General features: G+C 45.2%; 1 protein-coding gene across 2 annotated transcripts in view; it reads left to right on the forward strand.

Annotated features, from left to right (window-relative positions):
• The window catches only part of arhgef12b (Rho guanine nucleotide exchange factor (GEF) 12b), a 66,571-nt gene extending 45,465 nt beyond the window's left edge, over positions 1 to 21,106 (forward strand). For both annotated transcript variants that reach the window (XM_018755370.2, XM_018755371.2), the window contains 36 exons: positions 1,054 to 1,103; positions 1,472 to 1,529; positions 1,777 to 1,940; positions 2,323 to 2,400; positions 3,129 to 3,248; positions 3,341 to 3,484; positions 3,603 to 3,737; positions 5,199 to 5,297; positions 5,387 to 5,497; positions 5,750 to 5,848; positions 7,659 to 7,701; positions 8,373 to 8,478; positions 8,579 to 8,716; positions 9,347 to 9,379; positions 11,038 to 11,152; positions 11,331 to 11,436; positions 11,684 to 11,899; positions 12,272 to 12,422; positions 12,856 to 12,891; positions 13,023 to 13,180; positions 13,404 to 13,550; positions 13,764 to 13,849; positions 14,125 to 14,250; positions 14,518 to 14,632; positions 15,039 to 15,139; positions 15,259 to 15,336; positions 15,464 to 15,539; positions 15,880 to 16,047; positions 16,260 to 16,347; positions 16,441 to 16,518; positions 16,630 to 16,724; positions 16,879 to 17,127; positions 17,295 to 17,546; positions 17,643 to 17,872; positions 17,993 to 18,065; positions 18,889 to 21,106. In XM_018755370.2, coding sequence (XP_018610886.2) covers positions 1,054 to 1,103; positions 1,472 to 1,529; positions 1,777 to 1,940; positions 2,323 to 2,400; positions 3,129 to 3,248; positions 3,341 to 3,484; positions 3,603 to 3,737; positions 5,199 to 5,297; positions 5,387 to 5,497; positions 5,750 to 5,848; positions 7,659 to 7,701; positions 8,373 to 8,478; positions 8,579 to 8,716; positions 9,347 to 9,379; positions 11,038 to 11,152; positions 11,331 to 11,436; positions 11,684 to 11,899; positions 12,272 to 12,422; positions 12,856 to 12,891; positions 13,023 to 13,180; positions 13,404 to 13,550; positions 13,764 to 13,849; positions 14,125 to 14,250; positions 14,518 to 14,632; positions 15,039 to 15,139; positions 15,259 to 15,336; positions 15,464 to 15,539; positions 15,880 to 16,047; positions 16,260 to 16,347; positions 16,441 to 16,518; positions 16,630 to 16,724; positions 16,879 to 17,127; positions 17,295 to 17,546; positions 17,643 to 17,872; positions 17,993 to 18,065; positions 18,889 to 18,899 — 4,133 coding nt within the window. In that variant the 3' untranslated portion in view covers positions 18,900 to 21,106. The remainder of the gene's footprint in view (positions 1 to 1,053; positions 1,104 to 1,471; positions 1,530 to 1,776; positions 1,941 to 2,322; positions 2,401 to 3,128; positions 3,249 to 3,340; positions 3,485 to 3,602; positions 3,738 to 5,198; positions 5,298 to 5,386; positions 5,498 to 5,749; positions 5,849 to 7,658; positions 7,702 to 8,372; positions 8,479 to 8,578; positions 8,717 to 9,346; positions 9,380 to 11,037; positions 11,153 to 11,330; positions 11,437 to 11,683; positions 11,900 to 12,271; positions 12,423 to 12,855; positions 12,892 to 13,022; positions 13,181 to 13,403; positions 13,551 to 13,763; positions 13,850 to 14,124; positions 14,251 to 14,517; positions 14,633 to 15,038; positions 15,140 to 15,258; positions 15,337 to 15,463; positions 15,540 to 15,879; positions 16,048 to 16,259; positions 16,348 to 16,440; positions 16,519 to 16,629; positions 16,725 to 16,878; positions 17,128 to 17,294; positions 17,547 to 17,642; positions 17,873 to 17,992; positions 18,066 to 18,888) is intronic.
• The last annotated feature ends 1,089 nt before the right edge of the window (positions 21,107 to 22,195 follow it).

The following is a 22,195-nucleotide window of genomic DNA, read 5'->3' on the forward strand; positions in this document are numbered from 1 at the left end:
GGTTGCAGCCCGGCTTGCTGCTTGTCTGTTATTAAACTGGCTTTTGAAACCAGAACTGACATTTAGTGAGGGTTTTCTCAAACTAGCATGAAGCCCTACTTGCCTGCCTACACAGATACAGCCTTTCAATTCAGTCAGAAACTTGATGGTACCACTTTTTTTTTTTATTATAAATTCTTCATAAAATTACCTTTAATTTTTTCTTCTGAAGAGAATTTCCTTAAGTTCAACATTCTCTTAAATAAACAGCCTTTTTTTGGATCTGTGGCCCGAGTGGATCTTTGTAAATCCTTCTATTAGCCTGGAAATGCAGTTTAATTATCGTTTACTACTGTTTCCCACAAAGCCCAGATCAATGAAACATACTGATGTTGTTTCATACCAGGTCTGTTCACCAGAGCCTCTTACTGCTTTGTGTTTGGGTTTTTATGGTTAGAAACAGCTGACTTCTTACCTTAGAAATGCAACTGGCACTGGAAGTCTAATTCTTTTTCTTAGTAACTCAAAAGTCACTTTTACTTGATTAGCTTGTTAGATTCTGAAGAAACCTTGGAGTCAGATAATAGTCATAATAAAAACAAACTACAAAACCTTTTAACATTTTTATTAACTTCAAGCTTCATTAAATTGAACAATATGTTTTACTGAAATAAATGCTGAGAAATAAATGTTTAAAATGAGTGAAAAAAATATTTTATCCCCTACATACTCAGTCCTATGATCATTTCATTCCATAAAATTGTCCACTGTTTGTCATCTTATTACAGACACCAGACAGGCACTGTAAACAGAAACTGTGTGTAGTAAACTGAATTAAGGTGCTCAGACACTGCTGTTTGGGTGCCCTTTCCTTACATGTATCGGTTGAATGCATAAATGCAGGTTGCATTCGCTATGCTGCAGACAAATTTTAGAAAATGTAATTAAAAATAAACCAGAAAATATTTCTCTTCAAAGATTCATATTTTGACCATTTGTAGTGTGATGAGCCATTGTATATGAGATTAGATTTTAGCTTGTTGTCAGTGTCATCTCTCTGTTTTCCTCTTGCAGATGGCGCTGCGATGCGTGCTGGTGTTCAGACCGGAGACAGGATCATTAAGGTATCATTGTGGATGTCCCAAGGTTCCTCCAGGTTTCTGTCCTGCAGACTTTGCTCAGTGGTGTCTTATTCAAGTTGAGTGTTCCAGTCTTCCACCTGCTGGATGGAGTGCAGAACTAGAACATTCCTTGCCCAGTGAGATAAAGAAAGGACTTTACAGGAGGGGAAAGACATGTATGACTTGGGCTAATACAGTTATAGATATTTTTCAGAATTTCCTACTTTTCTAAAAGAAGAGACCGTAGAAACCACAGAGATCACAATGGATGGTAAACCTGAAAACTTGTGGGAAAGGCACCTTGCTATATTTTCCTTTTTTTTGGTTGTGATTATCTTGTGTGCGTGTGTGTGTGTGTGTGTGTGTTGCAGGTGAATGGGACCTTAGTAACGCATTCAAACCATGTAGAAGTTGTGAAGTTAATCAAATGTAAGTACGTGTGCGGTGCACATCCTTCTTTGCTGTGCTTGTTTACATATATAAATGGGTTGATGATGAGCCATTCCCTGTGCTGCATGTTTGAACTTCTGAGTTTGCTTCTCGGTAAAACCAAGGCGGACTAGTTGTATGCTGTGTCAGACCATTGACTTTCTCACATGTTCACATGGAATGCTGTTGCTTTTTGCAGCTAAATTTGTCTTTTCTTTTTCTTTGCTCCCATGTTGTTCCTCTGAAGCGGGCTCCTATGTGGCCCTTACAGTGTTGGGGCGGCCCCCGGGGCTTCCCCAGATCCCCTTGTCAGAGGGTGAGGGGGACTCGATCAACTCACCTCAGTCTCCCAGTCCTGCTCAGGGGGAGCGCTCTGCGGGAACCACCATCACTGCTCCCGTGCCGGTCTGGGTATGATCCACGTTTCCTTACTCTCTTCACTCTTCTGCTTTCCCTTCCTCCTTTTTCCGTGACTAGCCTTTACCCTGCTTTCCACCTTCTCACCTCATTGCTTCACCCATATCATCCAGTGTCCTTAGAATCACTACTTGCCCATTTTTCATCTTCATGTCCTGTTCACCTCACTTGGCAAATCTTTTTACTCTCCCTAACCCTGCATTGTACTTCCCCTTGTGTCCTCACTTCTTCTGTTTGCTCTCATGCCCCCGTTTTGCCCTTTTCTCCTTTTCACTGATTTGCTGTGTTTTTATAAACCCCCCCCCCCCCCATGTGGTCTCCTTATGTCCTTTGTTCCTCTTCATCCTCATAATCTTCAACCCTGTTTCCTGAACAGGAAGAGAATAACATTATGCACAACCAGAAAGTGGACATCTTGCAGAAGATGCTGTCTAAAGAGCAACAAGAATTACAGGCATGTTTTACCTCTTATATGTATCTTGTAGATTAAACCAGGAATTATTTTCAAGGGGAAAAGACCTGCTGATTAAAGATCAAAATGGTTTTTCACCGACATGCAGACATCCTTGTCAGAGGTTGTATGTGGTTTTTTTTTTTTTTTTTTCTTTTTTTCTACAAGTTACGATATTTTCAGCAGGCGATTAAATATCAAGAGTTTTAGTTGATTTAAATTTTTTTTGTTTTGTTATGTGGAGCTGCGTGTCCTTTGCTGAGGACTGCTTCACTTCCACCTAGCTAACAGCCAGTTCAAAGACTGCGAACAGGCCTGCGTGCTGTTGGGCAGAGTAGATCAGAGCAGCGCGGGGTAAGGTGTGGCTCATATCCAGGGATATGTGGGGTGGGAAGGGGGGAGTTTCCTGTTTTGAAGAAATGCTTTGCCACAGCAGTGCCACAGCAACAGCAATGTTAAGACCAGCTGTCCCATGAGTAAAAACAGTCACTTTTTGCCAAGTTGAGGTAGATTGCCTTTGACCATGGCTACAGGGTAAACTTGTTTTTGAACCACAATTCTGGTGGGCCTCACTGTTGGTGGCCTTGCTTTGCTCTCACATGAAGAGTTTGAGTGTGCAGTGTGCCCTTCCCCTCCCTTCTTCTCAGCCCATCCCCTACTGGTATGTTGGTGTTCTGACAGGGCCTGGCAACGCCACTGTTATGCTGTGTGTCTCCCCACCCCTGCTGCAGGCCATGAAGGAGGAGTACAGCAAGAACCCCACACCTAAACTACTGAAGGAGATTCAGGAAGCCAAGAAGCACATTCCACAGCTGCAAGGGGAGCTCAGCAAAGCTACAGGTGGAGTCCAGGTATTGTTCCTCCTCTGGCGCTAAATGGGAGTTAGCGAGAACGTGAGGTTTGTGTTTTTTGGGTGGGTTGCCTGATGATACGCTGTTCTTAGGATGGTCTACCCTCCCCCCGGCCTGGCGACACCCTGCAGTGGAGTGAGGCAGAGGACGGCTGCAGCAGCGATGTAGATCCAACACTCTCCTCCCGGAGCGACGGCTGTGCTGATGGCTCTTGGGTCAGCAGTACAGCACCTTCTGTAAGTACATCGGTGAGCCATTTTAGGGACGTGGGAGTGGCATTTCAGCCACAGCTTTTATGTGTGTGGAGAAAGGTTTATTTTTTTGTACTGCTCTTATGGAACGATCTCCTCACAGGTTGTTCCTAGCCACCCCACCTCCCACCCAGAGAGCCCATGCCAAAGAGATTACCCCTGCCACAGCCCAAAGACCACCCCCAGGGACAGCCTCAACTCCTGCACCTCTCCAGAGAATGAAAGCACGCCCGACCTGGTAAAGCCTCACCCTAGGTTAGGGTGTATGATACATTTACATTTATTCATTTAGTAGATGCTTTTCTCCAAAGGGATGTACATCTGATAGAAAATACAATTTGTGCATTTCATTAGCTGGAAGAGAAACTTAAATGCAGACGCGTGATGCTTAAGTGCAGTTTGTTTCTTTCCACCATATGAGCCAATGTTAATCACATGAGTAGCTGCATAAACTTTGTCAGAATATCTACGATTCTTGATCACTTACCTAGTAATTTTTTTTTTTTTTTTTTTTTTTTGTGGGGGGCGATACATGTAAACATTTGCATTACATTACAGGAGTAGCTGCATATTGGTTTATCTGAGCATGATCTCAAAGTTGTAGTGTATGAACATTTACACCTTACATGAACTTAAGAGATCATGGGTGAAGTGAGTCTGGAAAAGGTGAGTTTTAAGAAACTTTTTCAATGTGGACAGAGAATCAGCAGTTCTGAATGAGAGTGGGAGGTCATTCCACCACAGTGGAGCCAAAACTAAGAACCTCCATGTTTTACTTTTGTGCATGGGACCACCATGCAGGCAGATGTGGAAGAGTGTAGCGGTCTTGTTGGAGTGTAGCGGATGAGCAAGTCTTCTAGATAGCTGGGAGCAGTTCCATTGATGAATTTGTCAGCCATAACCAGGGTTTTAACTTTGATCTGTGCAGCTGTAGGAAGCCAATGCAAAGAGAGGAGGAGGGGAGATATGCGGAAACGCTTCGGCAAGTCAAACGTAATTCGGGGAGCAGCGTTCTGTATTGGCTGTAGAGGTTTGATGGCAGTAGCGGGAAGGCCAGACAGGAGAGAGTTGCAGTAGTCCAGATGGGATGTCACCATGGCATGGACAAGTAGTTGGGCAGAGTCTGTGATGAGGTCAGGATGGATCCTGCGGATGTTATGCAAGATGTATCTGCAGGTCTGGGATGTGGCTTTGATGTGCTCAGAGGAAGATAGACTTGATTCAGTCATCGCTCCCAGACTCTTTGCCGAGAAAGTAGGCAAAATGAGTGAGTTGTCCAGGTTGATCAAGAGATCGTGACAGGAAGACAGGCCAGCTGGGAGGTGTAGGATCTCTGTTTTGGAGAGGTTGAGTTGGAGGTGGTAGTCAGACATCCATGCAGAGATGTCCGACAGACAGGCAGTGATGCGTGCAGAAATATCTGATGCTCCACGTGGAAATGAGAGGAAGAGCTGGGTATCATCAGCCATGGGAGGCGATAACAGGGCCGAGGGAGGAGGTGTAGATTGAGAAGAACAGAGAACCCAGTACCGAGCCCTAATTTAACTGTCCATCTTGAGTGATTATATTAAGTGGCTATTGCTTGCTGAAAGCTGCTGCTGGGATTAAGGAAGTGCAGCCTTTTTACCACACCACCACTGCAGAACGCTGGGCTGTTTTCACTGTGTTAGTCATATCTTGGGTGTTCCCCCACTTTCAGGATTCCCAGTCCCAATCTAGTGTTGGAAGCCCATCATCACGCCTGGCCCCGCTCATCATCGGTGCTGAAGATGAAGATTTCACCGCAGAGCAAGAGCAGGTATAAACCTTTGCATGATGTGTGCAGGAGTCTGTACTGTCTTCAGTTTCCCTCTCTGACACTGTCTTTGCCTCTTTCCCTTCCGTCAGCTCAACGGCCAGTGCAGCTGTTTCCAGAGCATTGAGCTGCTCAAGTCGCGGCCTGCACACCTGGCAGCCTTCCTCCACCATGTAGTCTCGCAGTTCGACCCTGCACCACTGGTACACGCTCAACCTTTGACCCTTCCGCACTCAGTGATTCTGACTTTAATTTCTGCTGGAGGGTGTAGGGTCAGGTGACGCTGTCATCTACTCGCACCTATCAGATTTAGTATTTGCTGCCTAAATAGATCCTTTGTTGAAAGGTGTAAATTAGGGACACTCAGTGTTACACCCTCTGTGTTTTCCTCTCATTAGCCCTGCTGTTCGTCGGTTGTCTGAGCTGAACTGCGATTTTCTTGTGATTCTCTTCAGCTCTGCTACCTCTACGCTGACCTGTACAAGCAGGTGAATGCCAAAGAGACGCGTCGCATGTTTGTGGACTTCTGTAGTTTCTTCATGGACCGGACGGCGGTGAGTGAAGCCCGCCACCCACTGGCAGAACGTTGCATATAAAGAAAAGGACAACAGGATTATATAATCCAGGATCTGCAAGGGTATTAAATGCAGTAAAAGTATTTAAGAGATTATTCTTACATTTATATTTATCCGTTTGGCAGACACTTTTGTCCAAAGTGGCATGCAGCACATAGTAAACACAAGCAACAGAGGAAGACAGTGTGTACAAAAGTGGACAGAAATTGTATAGCAAATACAAAATACTAGAATGTATTAATATAAAATATATAAAAGTACAGAGGACAGTTATTTTCAGAGATGTTTGAAATATGCCAGTTTCTGTGTGTGTTGTGAGTGAGAGCTTGCTCCAACCTCAATGCCCAATCTGGCTCCTGGCTAGATCCTGCCTCGCGTCCGTCTGCCACGGCTTTTGGTGGGGCCAGAGGTTACTGCGAGTCCCTGGCCCGTTTCACTAATCCTGAGGTCAGGCTGTGTTTGGCTGCTGTCTCAGCCTTCTCCATAAGCAGGGCCCACCCCTTGCTTGCCTCCCAGCCATTCACCGCAAAGAGTCTTAAGATACATAGCACTACAGACATGGTTGCACCTATGTGCACATGTGTGTATGTACATGCGTACGGTGTGTTGGTGTCCATGTATGTGTGTGCCATAGGTAAGGAGATTATGTTCCATTTCAATCTGCACACTTTGATTTGTAAATGTGGTCCGATCGCTTCAGCGGGGCTAGGCTGTGTCGAGGGCACCTTAGTCTCCTGCAGGTCGGATCCAGGTGTGAGGTATCATTACAGTCTCAGTGAAACTGTGGTCATCTGTCCCCATCAGATAAAACGTACCACAGACAGACAAGGGCATATAAACACTGAGAGTTTAATTGAAGGGTATTTTGTTCATCTTGCTTAACAAATTTATGTATTGTCATTGCTGCTGATTTAATGTTTGATCTAAGGCAAAACAGCAACCTGGTACCATGTGTGTGTTTGAACCCAGGGTGGAGAATGGTGTTGTGAAGTTCAAGCTGTAAAGCAATTTGCAGTCAGATATATGTAAATGTAGGTGATTATTTTATTTACCTAATCCTGCAATAACAGCCAGCCTCTGTGTAGTGAAGTAGGCTGCCACTTTGACTCCAAGGAGTCTAATTTTAGCTGTGTGCTTTGGCGTCATGTCCAGTAATTGGATTTGGGATGAGATTATGGCCCAGAGCTGCATGTTTTTAGGTGTAGGTACTGGATGTTCTGTTGAAGGAAACTGGACTTGGGGGGGGGGTATTCATCCTTACACTAAACTAAAGCTTGCCTTAGCCTTTGTTCTGCAAGAGTAAGGAATCATTGGCTACCTTGCAAAGTGGATCTCCAGTCAGTCTTCAGGCTCCATCTTCCAGTATATTTCTAACCAGGAGAGAAGTTGGTTCTTCAGCTGCTTGGAAATACTTTTTGTCTTTTCCATTTTTGTCTGGAGTTTGGTGCTGTGGTGCAGTTGGCGTTTCATTCATTGTAAGTTGACACATCCTTTGGGCAGACATGGGTGACTTTTCTTCACACAAGAACCTTAGCTTTTGGGTCCTGGGGCTGCCGCCTCTGGAATGATGAGCAGAGCTGGGGAAAATGATGGAGGCTGAGATGAACCCACTTCTTATGCTGTCTCTACCTCCACTGTTTTACCCCTGATCTCTAGTCTTTTAGTTATGAACAGATGTTATGGTTCCTTTGGATACCATTGCATCAAACCTGTTGTTCCATTAAGTCACTTTTGTGAAAATGAGGGCTGTGTGTTGGATGAGCATTATTTGTGTTGTCTCTTTGCACAGAATCTTAAAGTAGCAGTTCCAGAGTCCATCGCCTCTGATCTCGGTAAGTACAGTGCATCCTGAAGAATGCAATATTCTCACATCTTACAGTGAATGGGTCTCCCTTATACTATCACACTGTGAACATGTCTTTATGTAGTTACTCATTTACCCTTGGGCTGCTTGCCTTCCTGGCTTGTTTTACCTTAGAAACTGTTGTCTCAGTTCCTATGATGTGGACAATTTAAGTTCCTTATTTTAGTCATAGAGTGGTTTCATTTCCTTTTTTGTGGTTTTGGGTTTATATTGTAGGTAGTGCAGTTTTTGCTTTCAATACAAACTGTGAAACCAAGGTTACAGGCAGTAGGTGCCATTAGTGTTTAAGAGCTGTGAAAAAAGAGACACATCCCTCTTTCCCTTTCCACTATGCTCTATAAATGGTCATGGTGTGATTTCCAAAATAGCTTTTAGTTTGTGAAAAGGCTGGCCTGAATACCAGCTATCACATAAAATTATTAAAATAAACCTTTCCTGGCTGCTGTGATCCCTCAGGGTTCAAGATGTTGCGTGTGGGTAGGTTGTTCTGGCTTTTCAGTCTTTGGTATGTCAGTGTGTTTTGGTGTATGTTAACCCCTGTCTGCATGCATATACGGTATGAGTCTCTAAACTTGTGGCTCTGACTGTGACCACATCCCTAACAGTGTGTGCGGTCATGACCACGCACTATTTCCACAGAGCGACGAAGGCCGGAGATGATCCCAGAGGAGCTTCACAGGCAGTATGTGCAGTTACTTCAGGACACTCTGCTGGCCGACATACAGAGGCACCTGGAGGATTTCCGGTAAGAGCACATCACTGGCACCTGTCCCACATGCGCGTAACACACACTGTTTTTTGTAATGAACTGAGTATTTCACTGTGACTTATTTGTGTGTTTGCAGGCAGAAGCGCAGCATGGGCCTTACGCTAGCCGAGGGCGAGCTGGCCCGGCTGGACACAGAGCGCGTGAGGAGCCGCGTGGCCCTGGAGAGGGAGCGCTCCTGTGCTGAGCACATCATCTCCAAGATAGAGGATGTGCTGTAAGTCCATCACACATGCACACACAGGCCAGGGGAAGACAAGTGGGGTCACATCATTAGAAACCAGCAAGTAACGTGGAACACTCACAGGTACCCACATGTACTCTCACACATGCACACGTACAAGTTTCCCCAAACACTCATTAGCATTATTTGTCATTATGGGGACTACCCATTTGCTTACACTTTAACTCAGTGAATGGAGCAGTAGGTAGAGTGACAGCTAGTCATTGTGTTGAACCAAGGAGCTGACACCGAATAGGTTCAGCAGGAATTTGTACAGCAGTTCTATCAATGGGTAAATAATTAGCTTAGTATGCAAACCTAATATTGTAAGTGGTCTTGGACAAATGTCAACTAAATGAATAAATCTAAATTATTTTTAATCCCACCCCATAAAAAGCTGAAACATGGAGGCATATAAAAATGAATGTTGTTCTTTATTTATTTATTTAAATTGGGATGTATACATGAAGTTTGATTTGCAGACACTTTTTTTTTTTTTTTTTTTTTTTAAATAAATGCAATTCTTTCTTTGTCATTAGCGTTCTTTGGAATTTTGTTACGAATGTATCAAGTAGTGCTTTATGTGAATGGGAACTGACAACTCTTCATTGTGCTTTCTTACAGACTGACGTCACAGCCCACAGAAGAGGAAAAGTGGTAAGAACATGTCCCACTGCAGGCGGCCCTCAATTCTGGTGCCTGATCACTACAGACACAATAGCAGTAGTCTTGAGTGTGGTATACGAGTAGCTCTTGGCACTCTTGCCCTGCAGGAACGTTTAGTTTTATAAACTAGATACCAACAGTGAAGTCAGTCAGGGACACCAGAGGGGAGGAGCTTTCGGCTTAATCTAAGATCCACACACCCAGTGCTATTTTAGTGCAGTTACAGGGACAGATTCTTTCTGCCTTTAAGCTGATAAAAGATACAGGCCAGGATGGCGCATGAGTGCAACTGGCTGTGTTGGAAGGGATGACAGGAGGACAGATAAGAAGTTGCACCTCAGTTGTCTGAGATGCTCGGACAGTGCAGCTACTCTGACCACGGAATATGGTGTCAATATGGTGTCTATACCACATGTTGTCAAGTCAGAGTGAAAGAGCCCACAGCTCAGTTCCTTTTCAAGTGTGTACTTTCACTGTGTGCAGTGTTGGTGTGAAGCAATGCTGTGTGGTCTTCTCCGGCATGTTGTTGCATGAGAATGCAGGTAGTGAAGTGCTTAAAGAGATACATGCAAACTGCAAGGTTAGTGGTTCATGGTCCCTGAAGAACCCATGTGTTGTATTTTTCAGAATGGTATTTATCCTGAAATAATGAGAAGTATGAATAGCTGCAGTTATTACTTTTGATTGGTGTGTCACTAGGTAACAAAATGAGGCAGCCAGCCTGGACATGAATGTGCAAAATGAGGTTTATAATAGCTACATAATATAGAAGTGACATCAGATGATTCGTTCAAACAAATTCCTCCTTCGTTTGCTTGTCAGGAACTCGGTCGGAATGTACAGCGCTCCTGCTACAGTGTACAGGCCATAAACTCGGTTCCATCTGACAGCATCATCCAAGACATTAGGGATGCCAATCTGCTTCCCTCTCTAGGCACATTCATTCATGCATGTTTAAAAGGCCATATGATTGCCGGGCATGCTGTACGGTCTTCTGCAGTTAAGTGTGTTCCAGGCAACTGCAGGAGACAGTGCGGTGACAGATGGCCAGGCTGCGTACAGAGAGACCATGGCTTGTTGTGACAGAAGGCCGCACAGCGGCTATTTCTGGTCCCCCTGAAACTGCGCTACGCACTGCCTTAATACAAAATTGCGGTACCACAGCGCAACATAGTTTGGGACTCCATTTAGTGGCGCTGTTTTCTGATGGTGTAGTCTGGTGCCATCTAGTGAATCTATCAGATGTTATTAAAGAGAAAAACAGTCAATAGTGCTTTTTAGAATGAAGTTTTTATGTGGATTTATTTTGTCAGTATGATTGGTGGTGGCAGTTTTTAAGCAAACTGGTTTCTGAGTACCAGGGCTTTTATAATATCCCAGGGCAAATACTGTATAATAGTATGATTCAAAGTTCAGGGTGACTGTAAATGAAGCTTTCATGGTAGATCATAGCCGACATGTGCAGTATAAGAGGACCCCTACCATAGATTTAATATGTCTGAATGTACAAGAAAAACCACCTTAATGGAATTATGTCTAAAAACCCAGCAGTTTTCACATCTACCCTTTAGTGTTTTCCCCAAGATGCCTTTGAGCGAACAGCAGTGCAGTGCTGATTTGTCATTGACCTCCCGTTTGTGACACCCCAGCACCACCATGCAGTATGTGATCCTCACCTACATGAAGCACCTGGGTGTGAGGGTGAAGGAGCCACGCAGCCTTGAGCCCAAGCGAGTGCGCATCAACTTCCTCCCCAAAATCAAGGTGCACTCTCAGACCGGAACAAGCACATCTGTGTACCTGCACATGCACAGACAGACGGGCATGATTATACGTACACATAACTTTACATCCACATGCACTTAACTCATGGAGGTTACTGTGAATACAGAGGTTACCATAGACAGAAGGCTTTGACCAGGGTCTTTGCCCCCCTGAGCAGAAGAGCATCAAGCCAGAGAAGGAAGGGGAGGAGAAAGTGAAGAAGCCTAGATTTCCCAGCATCCTTGTCCCTCCACGGCGGCCCAGTCGGAATGATGCAACATCAAGTAGGTCCATATTTGTGCCTTTGTTGAAGGCTCATTGTTGGTAAAATGCTTAACTGTCTTCTGAGTATGTCACAGGGTGGGGAAAAAGTGTGTTTGGATCTCTGTCCTTCCGCTGTATTCCTGTCCAGCCTGAGTACTATTGCTGCTCCACCTTTCCTGTGGGACTGGCACACAGAGACCAAGGAGGAAACTGATGAGAAGAGACTAACCTAAACCTTTGTGTGTGTCTCTCTATGCATCTGTGCAGTCGGCAGGGCCGTGGACCTCAACAGACAGCGTCCACAGAAGCAGCTCTCGCAGCCAGCCCTCAACGCCCCGGAGCACCTGGAACCAGGCCGAACCCGCGGGAGTCAATCTAGTGAGGGTTCGGATGCAACCCATACGCCGGCAGCTGCCACCTCACCTCCATATAGTTCCACCAGCAGTCAAGCATCTGAGGGTAGCAGTCGGGACTGTGAGTCTGGTGAGAGTCCTCCCACTTCTTTCTCTCTCCACCTTCATCTTGGTTTGTCTGCCTTCCTCTGTCTCCCGCCTTACTGTTTGGCTTTGTTCTTCTTGTTCTCTCTGGTGAGGTGCCTGAATTGCTTTCGCATTTGTCTCACAGTACAACTGTCCTATGTCTCCTTTGAAAAACAATTTCCATGTTGTTGTTTGTCTTAATTGCTTTCAGGGGTCCAGTAGAAAACAAAATTCTTCATTGAACTGCATCAGCATTTACATTTCAAATACATTGACTTTTTGATGTTTTCGCTTTTACAGTTATATTCTACAATTTTGCAGCTGTTGTGCTCTTTAGTTAAGGTTGTTTAACTCTTCTACACCTGTTTTCTCCCAGGTTTTGCACCTTCCTCCGCCCTCCCCAAGCTCAGCGAGGGGCCCCACACAAGTGATTCAGTGGACAGTACACCGCACACCCCTAGCACCCACTTCGATTTTAGCCCCTCCTGCCTGGACCAGCTGCAGGAGGAGGAGCGGGAGGGAGACAGGTGGGTATCGGCTTTACTTCACCTTCCGCTCATTTCTTTTCTACTGATAGGATGTCTGAAAATTGAGATTTCTTGCTACCTCCGTCACATACGGCTTTTTTTTAAACTGAAGCAAAATGGTCCTCTACAGAATGTCCTCTGGATTTACCACGCTTGGTTCCAGACACAGTCTCTCTGGAGCCATGTTGCATAGTCCCCCAGGGGGGTCTGTAAGCACAGGCTGATATGCTCAGGTGCTTATTTATTCCCTACATTGCCTTGCAGAATGACAGCGTTCCTTTGCAGGAGAGCCTCACCGGCCTGGCCTTTCAGCACTACCTATAGAGAGCAGACCATCAAATGTACATAGACAGCCTGCAGAGAGTAATATGCTGTGTTTGTTGATTGCCCACAAGACAAAATTGACTGTTTTTAGTTTCTTTTCCTTTCTTAGGGTTCTGGAGGTGGGCACTCCCAAGGCTTTCAGGAGGTGAGCTCATGCATGCTTTTGCTGACCTACTGCTGCTCTCTGCATGTATACGGGTATGTTTGGGTATTACTGAGTATGTGCTCTAGCCATGGGCCTGAGCTGTGCCACATGCCTGCATCCACCCCTTCTAGGATGGACACAGTGACATCCGCAGATGTGCAGAGTGAAGATGACCAGGGCAATGAGTTTGAATTTGAGCAGGACCCCCCAAACTGGCAGCAGCTTGTGAGCCGGGAGGTGTTGGCTGGGCTCACCCCGCACGAGATCAAGAGGCAGGAAGTCATCAATGGTGAGGACCCTATCATGTGCAGCTGATCATTGGTGGATGGGATTAGGTATGGAGCGTGAGGCTTTGTAAGGGAGCTGTCTCAACAGGTATAATAGACATACGATGGTCAGCCTTACCTACATTATGCTAAAGCTGTATTTCTACACCATGTTTTTTGACTCTTGTGTTGGGTCAGTGCTGTATGGAACCTACACTGTTTTGTGTGTTATGTCTGTGTCCGCAGAGCTTTTCTACACAGAGCGTGCTCATCTTCGCATGCTCAGAGTGCTGGACAGTGTCTTCTACCAGAAGTTGACCAGGGATGCCATTCTGCCACCTGCAGACATTAAGAACATCTTCACCAACTTGGAGGAGATCATACAGCTACATGGTATCCAATGATATAACTAAACCTCTGGTAACATGGTTACCGTCTGTTGTGACTCCCTCTTATTCCACACTGGCACTGATGACATGGTGATGCTCTGTCTCTGCACAGTGACTGCCTTGACTACACATTAGTCTTGTATTGCTCTGTGTGTGTGGCTGTGTGTCTTTGTCCTCCTCTTTGAATGGTCCCCTTTTTATCCCTTCTGAATTGCAGGTTCCATATCAGAACAGATGACGGCGATCCGGAAGAAAAATGAGACAACAGTAATAGATCTGATAGGAGAAGACTTGCTCTCCTGGGTAAGAGCAGTGTTTTCGATTTGACCTAATGTCCTGTCACATATCATCTTCGATTTTACCCACTCTTTCGGTAAGGGGTGATTCACCTTGTTGGATATTCCGCATTTGTCACTTGTCAAGAAGTGGGGGCATGGCAGCCATCTCCGATTGCAGTGACCCTGTCCCTTTAGCAATGACCCCAAACCATGATTGACAGTGTGGGAAATTTCCGCATGAAGAAAGTCTTGCTGTTGCCGTGGAAACTGTCTCTGATACTTTCCTGTTGGCTCTTTCAGTTCAGTGGCGATGAGGAGGAGAAGATCAAGCGAGCGGTGGGCACCTTCTGTAGCAACCAGCCCTTTGCCTTGGAGCTTATCAAGACACGGCAGAAGAAGGACCAGCGTTTCACCTCCTTCATCCTGGTGAGTGGGTCGTGACTGCATATAATAAGTAATGACAGCTCAGTGTGGCGCCAGAAATCAAACATTGTAAAATATGTGTTTCGCTGATGATTCAGATCCCAAATGATTAAATATATTTGGCTAATGAATGCTATTAAATTCCTCCTACAGTTTCTCTGTCTACAGTAAATGCTGTTGTAGTTCTTGATGTTTGAACCATCATTGTCTCCCATCTGCTGAGACACCTGCAGTCTAAGCACCAGGGGATGCTGTTCTGTCACTCAACAGGAGGCTGAGAGTAATCGGTTGTGCCGCAGACTCCAGCTCAAGGATATCATTCCCGTAGAGATGCAGAGACTAACCAAGTACCCCCTGCTGCTTGAGAGCATAGCCAAGTACACAGGTTGGTTGGGCCTGCACTTTCCCAGTTTAATGTCATACCTGCAACAGTTGCTTTAACTTCAGAACACCTGGCTGGTATGGTTCTGAAAGGAGCCACGTGGTCTTGTTGAATTGTTTGGAGTCCAGTTCAAAATTGCTGCCCTTCATGGAGCTTTGGATGCTTAGAGCTCTTCATGGATGCTGACACTAACACTAGGCCCCCTGTCAGTACAGTGTAGTGTGTTTTCAGTTCTCAAAGTTTTATGTACTCGTTGGAAGCTGCTTGAGCTTGTCAAGGTAAGCCTTGGCTCTTATTGAAAAAATGTAAGGTATGATCTGCATTGCAAATGAGTATGTGCCCATATGTCATTGTCTGATTATCTCAAATTTTCCATTTCTTCTGATCTACTTGCATGTGTGTTTTACAGATGACGCTGAGGAGAAAGAGAAGGTGAAGAGGGCAGGTGAATGCTGTCGAAAAATACTGAACTATGTCAATCAGGCTGTGAAAGAGTCTGAGAACAAACAGGTAACTGCAGCAGGACCTCCTCTTGGGCCTTGAACCAGTAACTTCTGGGTTACAGATAATTTGACCAGTATGCATACTGCTGCTGAGTTTTGTATATGTGTTTCCTGTGCTTATGCCAGAGGTTGGAGGACTATCAGAGGCGGTTAGACCTGTCTTCATTGAAGCAGAGTGAGAACACACTCATTGCTGAGTTCAAGGTGAGTCTTTAGTTTCATTGTTCCATAACCAGCTATAGGTGGGGCAAAGAGGGAATCTGCTCAGGTCTCTAGGTGTGAGGAATGGAAACACAAGTTTACATGTACATGTTTCCCCCCCCTCCTCCAGAATCTTGACCTAACCAAGAAGAAAATGGTGCATGAGGGTCCCCTGTCTTGGAAGGTTAATAAAGACAAGACAATCGGTATGACAGCTGGACTCCTGATTTAAAAGCATGATTTGTTTGGGTATGAGGCAAGAGGTGTTGAGTCTCAAGGAAGATTTTCTAGAGGATTGCTGAATGTCGAGGTTTCATTGACCGCCGTTTAGTGGCTGGTTTGGAAATTTTCTCAACCTTATGATATCGGTCATCTCCTTAGGATTAGGTAACGATTATTCGCTAACATAATTTAGCCAATGGCTTTTACTCAAAATTTGCAAGTTTTTTCCTTAGAAGTATTCCAGCAGATTTTTGTATGACTCTATAGTCAAAGGTCCAGCTCTCTAACCTCTTCTTCCCGTTGGCCTGCAATCCACCTTCTAAGAGCTGTACACGTTGCTCCTGGAGGATATCTTGGTTCTGCTGCAGAAGCAGGATGACCGCCTCATCCTAAAGTGCCACAGCAAGAACCTGGCAGGCACTGCTGACACTAAACACATCTTCAGCCCTGTCATCAAGCTCAACACTGTCCTGGTTCGCTCAGTTGCCACAGGTGAGGTCAGGCCTCATGTACCATGCTGCTGGGAAGGTGTTTTGGTTTCTGTTTAAGCATAGCACTAAAGCATAGCATCAGTTTTTCAGTGGGTGTGATTTGAACAGTACATTAATACTTGACTGATCATTAGCTGTGGTTTAAATGTTAATTTTCAGTCATTGGCTTGCTTTTAATCTTAACTAACAATGCTTTGCTCTTTCTTTCACCAGACAACAAGTCCTTTTTTGTACTCTCCATGTCAGAAAACGGAGCACAGATCTATGAGCTGATGGCACAGACTGTGTCAGAGCAGAGAACGTAAGTAATGTTTGCCAGCCAAGATTCAATTTGTGCTGAAATTGACCGCGTAGCTGTTTAACTTCACCTTGTTCCTCACCCTCCTTCCACCAGGTGGCAGTGTCTCATCACACAACAGGCAGACTTGATGAAAAAGAAACTGCACAATATTATACCTTTACCTCAGCCCGAGTAAGTGTACTCATAGGACTGTTTGTTCAGTTTTGTATAGCATTTTGTTTGTAGATGTACAATTAAAACATTTACAATGTAAAATGAGAACATTTCTGATATTTTTTACAGTGGGGAACGTGAGGCTGTGGAGATGATGAACAGTGGTGAAGCGAAATTGAATAAAGACCCTGACCGCATCTCGACCGGAAGCATTCAGTCCCCTGGTGGGTGGAGTTCCTTGTGTGCTTACAGTGCCTGTACTCACAGTGTTGTAGGCCATGGACTGAAGCTTGATTAACATACGCACATCGCACACTGATTGGTGAAGGCTCTGCGCAGCTTACTAACACTTGTTGACATATTTTGCTGTGCACTCAGAGAAAGATGGAGGCACATCACCCACAGGAATGATGCAGAACCCCCCAGTTGGCACCAATCCATTTGATGACATAAAGTCTGAGGGAGAGGAGGATGAGGGTCCAGAACAGGATGGGGAAGATGGGCCTTTCCTGGAACCAAGCCTCTCTGATAGACTACCGCAGTCACAGTTGACAGTCACCCTTGATGACGATGAACAAGATACCTTTGTTTACCCGAGCTCTGCTGCTGAAGAGGCCTTGCAGACCTGTGAGTGGGTGACCGTTGTCAGTAAGCAGAGCACTGACCATACATTGCTACATCCACAGCACGACCTCTGTCATTGCGGTGTGCCGCACCACACTGTACCCTACCACCTTGTCCAGTAGAGTAGTTTGGCATTACGCTAACACGCGCACTCTTTCTGCCCCTTCCAGTGGAGGCCCTCAGGAAGGTCCTGCTTAAACAGATGCTGGCCCAGGAGGAGGAACGGGCGCGACAAGCACCCGGGGGACGTCTCTTGCGGACCACCTCCCTTCGGGGCCCCATGGATAGCCCAGCAGCCCGAGCAGCTGCTGTACTCCTGTCCCCGGAGGACAGCACAGAAGGGTCGGAGGTCGTGCAGGAGGAGCGAGCACGGGAGCTCCCCTCAGGGGACACTGGCTTCTTCGAGGCCTCTGATGAGTACAGTAAGTTCATGTGGTGTATGGACCCGTTTCAAGGCAAGACTTTTTCCTACATTGGTTGACATACCAGGCTAACCTGTGTCTGTTCTCCACAATCAGGTAGTTACGTGGTCTTGCAGGGCTATGGTGGCTCAGGCGAGAGCAGCACAGATGATGATGCCCAAACCAGTGAGAAGGGGCCAGGGGCCAGGTGGGTCTCTGCAGGAGACTCTGGGATAGACCTGAAGAAATTACTCTCCTCATCCTCACTGTCGGGGGGTGCCCCAAACTTCAGCCGTCAGGTTATGACTCACCTCCGTCTGCTGCAGGCCAATTTGAACCATCTGAAGGTAAAGTGCCGTCATATGGTCACCTGCAGCCCATTCCCCAAGATGTTGTCGGGGGTGCAGCTCATTTACAGTTTAATCATTGTGTCCCAGCTCATGCTCAGCTGTCTTATCCTCTTCCAGGAAGTAGAGACCAAGTACAACCAACTACTCCAGAAGCAAGAAGGACCACGTACTGACACAGATAAAAACAAAGGTATCAGCCTCTGCTTTTCTGGGCCAGCCCACCATGGCCCTGGCATAGTCCAGTTGTTTTTCCTTATGTAGCTCAGCAGTGCAGTGGTTAGGGACACCGATGCTTTTTAGTGAAAAGTTGCCATCTTGAGTCTGGAGGGACCCTGCTGCAACAGCCTTGAGCTGAGCACTTAGCCATGTATGGACAAAATTATGAGATTTGGAAAGCAGCATTGGCTAAGCATCTTAATAATCATAACAGTGATAGACTGGGATGGTGGGGAAGGCATTGCTGTGTCCTAATGGCGCCTAATGCAGCATGTATGTCTTTCTCAAGAGAGCAAGTCGGTGACATTTCCACCATCATCTGCCACTGTCCCTTTCACTGGGTAATTGTGATGTAGCACCATAATGGTTCAGCGTTCCAAACAAAAACTCCTTCATTCGTTAAAAAAGCTTCTCCATTGTTATTGAGTTAAAGTACGATCGAGACATTATGGAAATAGTTTCAGTAACATCCTTTGTGGAAAAACAGCTATTTGTAAAAAGTAACTCTGTCTGCTTCTTATTTACTTTTGTACGCTTTGTACTGGAAAGCGTCTTCATCGTTGGCTGGAAAGAGCTCTGACTTGTATGTCAGCTTGCTGAGTCGAGTGTTTTAGTGGAATTGTCAGTTATCATTGTGATAATGCATTATGTAGCTATGGCATTGTGTGGCCTTCATCATTTATGCTTTTGTCAGACAATCAGGAAGTGTATGAGTGTAACGTGCTGCTCCACTCCAGTCCAATACTCGTGGTGACTGTAGACTTGCCCTGTGTCCTTCTCTCCCTATTCTCCTCCAGATAAGAGTTAGTGTAGGCAGAGCCATTCAGCCCCCTCACCACGTCTGGCCTGAAAAAAGGACACGGGGGGGAGAGAAGATAGATGTGCGTAAGCCTGTCCTTTGATCTTCTCTCACAAGACACTGCCCTGTGATGCTGAGCCCCTTCCACTGCAGAGGCCAGACAAACAGCGAGGGGGGGGAAGGAAGAGCCTCCGTAGCACCTTCCTCCTCTGTGTCATTTGCGCAAGCCAATCAGGGAAGACGGACTTGTGAAACACTCTGCCCATCACCCTCATAGCATGACTGCTTCTCCCCTTTCGCACAATTCAAATAAGAGGAAAGAACTATACCAAAATGTACAAAGCTGTGTGTTTAGGATATATAAACACAAACCTGAAGAAAAACTAAGGAATTTTTATATATTTACATTTTCTTTTCCCCTTTTACCCCAAGATGTATTTATTATTTTTATTGTTATTGCTGTTGTCATTGTTGTCTTCATCAATGTTCTTGTTAGTGGTCCCCATGTTGCTTGCATGCTTTTTGTTCACTGGGCATCTTTTCTCACTGCCATTATGGACACCCCAGCCATTGTTTGGACATTCTTTGGACCATTTTTCGTGGACCAGGCTGAGTGCAAGGGGCTGTAGAGAGAAAAGGGTACCATGTCCACGCTGTCTTCATGTACCATACCTACTGAGAGTTCCTCGACTGCTTCCGGACCATCATTTTCAGTCCTTCCACAGCTCAGACTTCCCTCTGACTACAGGTTCTTCTTGCTCATGTTTTCCCTCCCCTCCACGTTTCATCAGGAGACAGGCAAGGCACCAGATGAGATCTGCTGGAGAGCCCAGCTAAAAATGTCCCAGAGGTCAATGTGGGAAGAGATGAGAGAGGAAGTCTGAAACAGTGATGATGTTTCCTGGGAGAAAATGGTCAGCTGAAGATTGGAAGACCACAGTTACACATTCTGCACAATGTTTTGTCTGTTCATGACAGCCTTTGTTGCCTTGCTGAGATGCGTCCTCTAGTTGATGGGCTGAGTGGGTGGGGCAAAGACAGTCACCAGAAGGTCCATGGTTCCAGTCACTGCCTGTCAGTCTTGCTTTGTGCCCCCATCCCGATATCCACTGAAACACAAAACCGCCCACTTCTGCTGTACCATCCCAGTGGGCAAATTCTGCAAACGAGGCGTCTGCTTTCACTAATCTGCTTAAGGGGAAAGTATTCAACACCTCTGTCACTTGGCCAGCTGAGTGTTGATCAGGGCTGAAGGAACGTAGGAGTAGGCTTTGAGAAGTATCTCAGGAAAAAAAAACAGAATGCATCGATGACTACTTGCGGAGGGATTTAGTTGCCCAAAGTTGCCGTATTGATGCCGTTTGCAGGTCAGCTGTACACACCACCATTCCCTACAGGCAGTCTGGACTTCAGACTCACATCAGCTTCATGAGCAAAAGCATCCCAGCTCAAGAGAGAGCCAGGGTGGCCATGTCCAGCAAATGCATATAAGCTTTAGGGGAAATGCAGCTCAAAGGCTGCCTGTGGGCAAGTGAGAGACAAGTAGAGAACCCTGGACTTTTGCCCCAGCTCTTCAATTGGGGTCTGAAATCTCTTGTTTGCATGAATGGCACTTTGGGTCTATGATGAAATCTCTGCTTGGAGCAACACGTTGTTACTATATATCCGAGTCAAATGGAAACTGCCTGCTACTTGTGTCGTTAACTATTTTGAGATGATATGCTACATTGGCTTCTCCTTCCTACAAAAACTGTAGACTCCAAATCCTCAGCACTGAGTTTGGTTGCTGTGTTTGCTCTTGTTCTTCAGTTCTGTTTGTGTGTGTGTGTGTGTGTGTGTGTGTGTGTTTCTTTTTGCTCCATGTTACTGTACAGTATCCTTTGGAAACGAGCTACTGAAGACCTTTCACACGCGTGTGAGACAAGTGGTGAGAGGCCGGGACTTGCAAAATTCCATGGTTGAATTAAGGAGAGACTGCAGGGTGCAAAGTCACATTTTACTCCATTCTCCTTCCCTTTTCAGCCGAGGTGTGACGCTTGTTTGCTGAGGCGTTGCTTGGAAACATAGATTTTAAAGACGTGTAAACTAAAAAGCTAAACAAAATGCATAAACTTAAGAAAAGGAACTGTATTGATTATTTTTAATGTAAAAAGTGTACAATTATCACCAACACTGCATCTGTTAAACAGAAAGAGAATCATCTTCGTATTTCTTTTTTCTCCTGCTTTCTACATACAATCATTTATTATTTTAACAGAAACTACTAAAAAGAGGAAAAATAAAGACTGCAAACTATCCCTAAAATGATGCAATTTGTAGTGATTTTCTCTACACGTTTATTGGGTATTTTTTATTGTGGAATACAGAAATACTTTGTTCACATTTTGAACAGGAAACCAACAAGTTTTAACCAATCACTCTTGATATTTGGAGCCAAGCATTTGCAATAATGTATTAACTTTATGAAAAAATGTTGTGGGTACTTTCTGTCTTGCTCTCACATATTGTGTAGCAGAAAAGCTTTTTTTTCTTTTTTTTTTTTTTTTTATTTGTGTTTGGGGTCCAGGGCTGGGGAGATATGAATGTTGGTCACAATAGTGTAAAACAAAATTTAAATATCATTAATGAAGCTTGGGGGAAAGGAATGGTGTGGCCGTAGTCTTGCTGTGAAGCCAAGCTGATGGAGAAAGGGCTTTTCCTGATGGAGAAGGTGCATCCGTGGGCTCCCCTGTGCTCCTGGAGCAGATAGCCAAAGCTGCTCGTCCAGCTGGTGATGCAGCTAAAGGACTGCTTTTACTCCACCACTAAAGCAGGTAACTTCTCTTTGTTCTATTGCTATTATTCCTTCTTATTCAGCATCAAATGGAAAGTGAACAGCATGGTGTGCTGGGACCCTGGTCAACGCCAGTGTCGAGTTCCTGTTGCTTCTTTACAGCTCAGGGTGTGATGTCACGTAATGCAACAAACATATGTATTTGCACTAAGAAGTAATGCTTTTTTCCTTAAGTTCACATGCAAGTTAGATTCCAGTTCTCAGCAGTTCAATTATCAGGTTCCAATTGAGCCATTTCTTTGAGAAAGTCCCAAAAATCGCTTAAATAAACCCACTTTGTTTTTGAAAAGAGCAGCATTTTGTTTGCTCCTTATTTGTGTATTTCAAACATAAATTTGCATTTCTGCAACAGCTTAAAGCTTGTAATGCACTTGGCCAGCTGTTACCTGGATGGGCTCTTGTTTTTACATGTGCTTGGCCTGCTGAAACAGCACTTCGCTGGAGTCATCTCTGCACCTGTGAATCGTCCATC

This window comes from Scleropages formosus, chromosome 4 (assembly GCF_900964775.1).
Source record: "Scleropages formosus chromosome 4, fSclFor1.1, whole genome shotgun sequence".
NCBI lineage: Eukaryota > Metazoa > Chordata > Actinopteri > Osteoglossiformes > Osteoglossidae > Scleropages > Scleropages formosus.